At 26.8% G+C, this 7,897-nt stretch overlaps 1 protein-coding gene across 1 annotated transcript; it reads right to left on the minus strand.

The window, feature by feature from the left end:
* Positions 1–1,261: 1,261 nt before the first annotated feature.
* LOC111031756 lies at positions 1,262–4,826 on the minus strand. Its single transcript, XM_022311836.1, has 6 exons — positions 4,076–4,826; positions 2,363–2,432; positions 1,896–1,995; positions 1,643–1,765; positions 1,409–1,567; positions 1,262–1,347 (listed from the first exon to the last, which is right to left on the minus strand). The coding sequence occupies exons 1-6, from the start codon at positions 4,818–4,820 to the stop codon at positions 1,279–1,281; spliced, it is 1,266 nt and encodes a 421-aa protein (XP_022167528.1). The 5' UTR covers positions 4,821–4,826; the 3' UTR covers positions 1,262–1,278.
* Between the last annotated feature and the right edge of the window lie 3,071 nt (positions 4,827–7,897).

Below are 7,897 nucleotides of genomic sequence, written 5' to 3' on the forward strand. Positions count from 1 at the left end.
CCTACTTTGGATTCCATAGTGCTAAAAATATGTAAGTAAATAAAGAAATTGTAAATTATTATTTAAATATACAATAGTATTAATTACTTCAAAGAGTTTTTAGACTTGTGTTATATTATATTGAGTTTGACTATTATACTCAAATTAATTAAATATGTCTTTTTTTGCAGGTTTCGAAATAAAAATACCCAATAAGACAATAAATTTAATACTAATTAATCTCATACATTAAAAATTAAAAAGTTGTATATTGTTACTTACAAATAAAAAAAAAAACGGAGGAAATTTGAAGTTTTACTGTAGTATTGCAAAAAAATATTTTGGGTATAATATGTATTTCTAAATAAATAATCAAAAAATATACATATTATATTATAACCACAAATGTGTTAGCGTCTGTTTCTGAAAATATGAAACAAACAAATTAATAATGATTAATGAGTAATCAAGTAGCAATACATAAATGCCCCATCAGAAAAAATTTGGGTAAATAAAAAATATCTGGCTCCGAGTTAACTTAATTAATGGTCATGGTATGAATGTATGACACTATAACTAATTCTTAGCCTACAAATTGTTTTATGAATACTAAACAGTAAATATTATATATTTCTGGATTGATTTAAATGTCATCTAACATTATAATTATAACGAATCAATAGAAATAGAATAAGTTATAGCTGCCCAAAAAATATGCGGATAAATATGTTTTTCTGGTTCATTGCCAAAACGTTAAAAAACAAGAGCACTAGAAGACCAATCCTCAACATGTAAAAGAATTTTCACATAGTTATATTTTTATGTATCTTGTGAAATTGGTGTTTAGTTAGACTCCTATACTAAATTCCTAATGGCCAGTGGCTAGTAGACTTTTGGCTTTTACCATTCGATGTTTGTCTGCAAACCTACAATGAATAATGGTGTCTATATGATGATTATGACAATATGACATCACTTATTGTGAATCTATTACTAATAAGTGACAAACCACACAAGCATAATCTAATCTGATAAGTATACATTTAAGTATTTAACAGATATAATTACATGATAAAAAAAAAAAATTATTTTTCTATTTAAAGCATAATATATTGCCCAAAAAATGTCTTGTCAAACTAAATAGGTACATAATAAATAAGCCAATCGATATATTCAATACACATATTTTGTTTAAAATATTATATAATATTAAGTGATTTTTAAGTTAGTTCAGAACTATATATTATCAATTATTAATTATAATATAATTATTAAAATATTCAGGAAATATACTATTATTTATTTACTTATTTTATGAATATTTGAATTGATCAAAACTGATGTCACGCTATAAGACGATCTAACAATCTGAAAAATAATATAATTAATTGATGTTTAATACATAAATTAATTTTGCTTTTATTCATACAGTCGCAAACATAGGTAGATCAATGAATTTGGTGTATGTCACTTTCATTGTTAAGTTATTTGAGCTGTTCACTCGCATTGCCAACAGTATAAGTTTTTTTATTTCAATATCCAACGATGTCCAGTCACAACAATATAATCCAAAATTTACATCTTCTTTCTAAAAATATAAAAATTAAACTGTTAAACAATTTCAAACTTTATGATTCTTAATAATAATATTTTTATATATTACTTTTTCGTTTACGTTTTGAAGTAAACTACAGTACATGTACGATTGAATTCCAACAACAAACAACGTCCACGAAAAAGCAAAAACATTAGTATTCAAAATTGATGATCCACTTTGCACGTAAGACTAAACTCATACATATCATTAATACATTTAATCATAAACCATAGTTAAAACTTTAAAAGTAAATTATTTTTGAGCATAATTTTCTGTTTATAACTCCAAATAAATTACAAATTATGTCAAATAATCTTACCATCACAATTAAAAAAGGCATAGTTATCATTCCTATTGCATCTCCTACCATATACACTAAAACGATAGGTCGAGAAATCCCATATAATGTTTCAAGTTTCCTGAAAATGTCAATCGATATTAATATTCATTAGCAATATAATACGCTTAAATATAATTGGAAGTGTATTATACACAATTTTCAAAAATAATGGAAGAATAAGACTTAGTGTCTATGAAAAATAAAAAAAGCGTATATAATTTCATGTGAGAGAGATTAAGGTGTGCGTTTACATCCCATAATATATTGTTTCATTACGTTCGATCGCGTTTTATTAATTTTGTAATTTAACTAGCAAAAGGATGGATTTTATGGCAATAAAGTTGTATTTGAGGTTTATATCCCAGTGTCCCACACTTCACAAAATAATATGGCAATTATTTAAACTATAAAAATATATAAATTATATTAAATCTAAATATATTTACTTATAAATTGTTTGACAATCCAAAATGATTGATATAAGTTCTTTCTGAATTTCTGTATTCCTTAATTTACCTGAAAATTATTGCTTTATAAAAATGAATTGATACTTTCAGTACACAAGTATAATTCATCATGTATTATTATAGGTACCAACTTAATACTCATAATGTAATATTTAATTTAACATACAGAGATCGTGTAAATTTAGAGTATTATATTGTTGTACAAATTTAACTGGGCTTCTTTATTTTCGTCAATAAACATATAGCCTGATAGCCATATAAATGTAACAATATTTTATAGGAATATGTGTTTAACTTCTAAACTATATTACTTCTTTTTTGTGGCATCGAATCCATCGAATCGGGAACTACTTGAGCAATACGCTGACAAAAATTGAGCATTATTATACGTAGAAAATATTAAATACTAGCCGTTCCGTCAGGCGTTGTCTGTGCCAAAGATTTGTTTTTTTTTTAATATAAATATATTCACAAAAATATGAATATGCCATATTTCTATTAATTATAATAGTAATATAATTTGTAACCAATGGATACCACTTGAATAAACGAAAAAAATTCTCGTATAAGCTCTTCAGAAACCTAAGGGGTTGAAAAATAAGCTATACCTATAACAACACTTCAAGTCTCAAGGAACTTATTGATATATATCAGTCATGCCCAACCCGCGGCCCGCCAAGGTATTCCATGTGGCCCGTTACAAATTATTAAAATAAAACAAAATATTCCAAAAAAAGTAAAATTATTACAAAATACGATTTTAATTAATTTATAAATAAAAAATACAAAAATAAAAATAAAAAGTATATAAAAATGTTTTTAAATTGCAACCTACTATGTGTACCTAACTAAATTATATTAAGCTTGAGATTATGAGTACTTTTATATTTGGTGGCCCTCTCGATTACAAATGTTTACCAAAGTGGCCCGCCGAGGAAAAAAGGTTGGGCATCACTGATATATATTTTATTGATATCAGATGAAAAGCGCGATTTACAAAAAAAAAAAAACAATACCAATAAACATAAAGGAAACATCAGAGAAAATAATAAACGAAAACTTGAAGATTATTACTACAAGAAATCAATTTAATCAAATAAACAAAAATTAGAGAACTCATAAACATATGACCCTGAATATTTAGAATTTAGATGTACCTGATCTAAATTTTAGGTATCAGTGATATGACAGAAAAATGTCAACATTGTAATGCTTCGTTTTTAAAAAATGAAAAGGGGAGACTTTAAATTATTAAAAATGAATTACGACCAGGTTAAATATTATATTATGCATTACCAAAAACATCTTTTTAATCTCAAATTAAATGTGTCAGGGAGTCACAACATATCAGGCACTTCTATAAAACATTTTATCGATGGTTTAATATCATCAATTACCACAGGGTTCTAAAATGCATTCTTACACAGTTTAAAAATCTCTCATTCTATCATTCTTACAGGGCCTTCAAATTTTGACTATCTAAAAGCAAAACAAGCACCAAACTTTCTAAATTAAAGGAAACACCACTAGTTATAACAAAGTTCATTGAAAGTAATTTTAACTATTAAAATAAATCAGAAAATGCTCTTATAACTTATATTAAATGTAGCCTTAAACATTTCACAAAGAAACAAAATAATAGTATTAAATAATGGATTTATTTAAAAGATCAAATAATATATTTCAACTCACCATTTTTGTTTTCAGCCTTGTATTTGAAGTTTTCATACGCAGATGAAATTATCTCGTAATGAGTAGCCAGTAACTGGAGCAATGCCACAATGAAAAGATCAAATACTACTAATCCATATGCACAATAAAATACCAGTATAAATTCCAATGCGTAAAAACTTTTATAATATGTGTTATATGTTTTCACAGTAATAGGGTACCTCAAATTTGCAACATTAGTCATGTAAATGTTTTCGTTATTTTGTGTTTCTTTGCTTTCGACTTGATTATTTACAACAATAGGTACAATAGACCAAGAAACTGCTGTCATAAAAAACAAAAAAAAATACCAAGGAAAAATTCTTACAAATTGTTTTCCACTAATATTGAGCTTGTATTTGTCTTGTTTACAATATTTATTGGATATAAACGATTCGTGTGCTACATTTAATAACTTCCAAATTGCATCAGCATTATATACCGTTATAGCTATTTTTAAATTTCCAAGCGAAATACATGAAAGATAAAATAACATTTGTATATTTTGAAAACTGTTTTCCTCGTATGCTATGCTATCGACTTTGTATAAAAAACCTGATAATCCAATAAGAGTCATAATGCTTGTAAATATAACTAACGTAATGTTGATCACGTTATAAATATTAAAACCAAATATTTTTTTAGTATTTGGATCAACCATTTGGTAATAGCCAATTGTTTTGAATAATATCAAATCAAATGCATAATTTTTCTCTGAAGGATTCATGATTCATAAAAGTCAAAGATGTTCATGAAATCTAATAAAAAAAAAATGTATTAGTACAAATTAACTGAAAAAACTAAAACATATATTTTAAAACAGTTTATTTCTTTAAATGTTTTGTAAATATGATTTTGACTTGTATGCAATTGCATATTTATTGTGATATGTTAAGTAAGCACACCATTTGTTTCATGACTCAGAGATTGAAAAGATGATGTTTTTGTAGCTCATATTTTTACATATTTTGATGTTTTACGCGCGCATACTTTTTTAGTCTCATTTGGCTGGTTTTTAGTATATATAAATGTTCGTTCTCAATGGCCTAACACCCCTTGCGCATATTTAAGCAAAAATATATGTACCATATGATTCACATTTTTACAAAATATGTTGTTATACTTATGGTTTTATTTCATATTTGATATTATTAATATGAAGATTAATGACTACAATGAAGAGTGTGTAAGATTCCCCCCTCTCATGTTTTAAATATATAATTAAACAATCTTAGCTTTACTCCTGCACGTTCTACTGATAAATAATAGTATACTATATAGAATATAGATACCTAATATTTACACAATTGGCTAAAATACCCTTTATCAACCCCTTTACTGAATCAAAATTGTTTTCTTTAAATTTACCTTTTGGTGCTAAAATGATGTTCAAGTCAATATATTTCGGTTGGACACAGTTTTGAAGTTATGAAAATATCAGCTTTATAAATAAGGTAACAGAAAGTTGTGAAATGTAATACTCTATAACTTCGAAATTAAATCCGAGATACAAATTCTGATCGTAACGTCGTTTTCAACCTATTTGGTATATGAAAGTTTCGTAAAAAACCAAAAAATTGAGGGAGGCTAGTTAAGTGCATTTGTTCTACACTATTAACTAATAGAACGTGTCTTGGCTGTCCTGAGACAAGTATTAGTAAAATTTAATAAAAGCTCGCGTGGAGCAACAAACCAAGTTAAAACACTCAAAACGCAATTACAGGAAGAATGTTATTTTCGTTCAGTCAATCCAACCTATGACAATGTTTTTAAAAGTTTTTTGAGAAATTTAAAAGACACGCTCGTACAAGATGATTAACGTCGACTGTAATACTACTAGCTCCCCAAAAATGTGTAGATTAAAATATTTTTTTTAGGTAGATAGTTAGTAGACGACACAAATAGTCATTTTTTTTGTAGATAGCGTATAATATGCTGGTAGATAGAATACGACACTTATAACTAATATATTAATAAAAAAAAATTTAATGATTCCTTACTTCGAATTATGTGATATATTTCTCTCAAGTATTATTTAATCATGTGCATTTTAAATGTTATTTTGTATACATTTATTTTAAATCACGAAAGCTACATTAGTAAATTGTTTTATAAAATCCAACATTAAAATAAATACAAAATATTTTTTTTAAGTACTTGAAATAAATACATGCACCTGCAACATCAACTAGATATTTCTTAAATATTACTAACAGTCTTATTGATAACAAATGTAGAGCAACATAATAAATTTATCTAGGTAGCGTGATAAAATTGTTTAAATCCTAAACATTTATGTATTTCAATTTATTTTAAATCCACCTTGCCACTTATTATTTATATTTTTTCAAAAACCTTACAAGTAGAAGTAAGTTTAACTGTTTTAAAAATTTACATTTTCAGTTATATTTTAATATTAACCATGAACACAGAACTTGTAAACACGGTTTGGAATTAAATTTTAAAATAGTATAGAATAAAGAATTAGTCCTTTTGTATGCATTGTGCATGGCATGCGTGTGTGTATGCATTTGCATAAATCTAAAAATGTCTCTATTTCGTTATAGCGTGACTTTTGAAATTAAAAAATAATAATAAAATGGTAACCTTTTAATGCTTATTCAATACGCATAGCTTATTGATTTCAATAATAATACTTTCCTTTGGTACAATGTTTTAGTTAGTAGACGTTTTTTTCTACTAGGTATATAGGTTATACATTTATAATATACGGGGTGTCACGTGAGGATTTAGTATTTACCCATTGCGATATCTCCTGAAATAATAGAGATATCATAATTCTGTTTTTTTAATAAGACTCACTGGGACAAGGACTACAAAAATTCAATGTTTAAAAATTTAAAAAATATATTTTTTTATTTAATTATTTTCAAAAGAATTTAAGATTTTGTAGAATTCATTTTTCTGAAAACATTGTTGTTTCAATTTTATTTTCATTAATCTCCTGGTTTTTAGTATTTTTTCCAGTTTCGAGAAAAATATGGGCCACACTGAAAGCGTTCGCCGGCCGTACGAGCACGCACCACATGTTTGACACTACTATGGTATTAAATAATTCTCAATTTTTGTCGTGGAATCTTGTAGTTCTTAACCCTGTGAGCAGGGCTTGAAACCGATTTTCGATATCAGTTTTGAATACCGGTTAAAACCGTTAAAAACCGAAATCGAAATCAAACCGAAACTGAAACCGGAAAAAATCAATACCGGTATCCGAAGCTGAAATTGAAATCGGAAAAAATCAATGCCGGTAGCCTAAACTGAAACCTAAATCGAAAAATAATAAATACCGGTGTCCGAAACCGAAAAAAAAATTTTCGGTTTCAAGCCCTGCCTGTGAGTTTAATTAAAAACCCAGAACTATGATATCTCCATTATTTCAGGAGATTTCGCAATGGGTAAATCTTCACAGGACACCATGTATATCGGTTTTGGTGAAATAGTAGAACTTTTTCAAAACTGGATAACAAAAAAAAAAACATGTCAAGTTTTATATTTTATACCAGTTATACATCACTGATTATATAATTGTATACAACCAGAATAAATACAGCCCATCAATATGTTCATTGTATCACCAGTCTGACAATTTAATGATTACAATAAAATAAAATATGATTTGCAAGTAATTGGCAGATACGTACTTTTGGGTAGGTATATAGCTAAGTACAGGTTTAGTTGACACTCGTCTAAAAAATCCTCCGCCACTCAAGTTTAGTAAACATCCATCACGTATTTTGTGTTTATCATAAAATGTATATTGTATACCTTGCGCCACAGCAAAAA

This window comes from Myzus persicae, unplaced genomic scaffold (assembly GCF_001856785.1).
Source record: "Myzus persicae strain clone G006 unplaced genomic scaffold, MPER_G0061.0, whole genome shotgun sequence".
Classification (NCBI taxonomy): Eukaryota; Metazoa; Arthropoda; class Insecta; order Hemiptera; family Aphididae; genus Myzus; species Myzus persicae.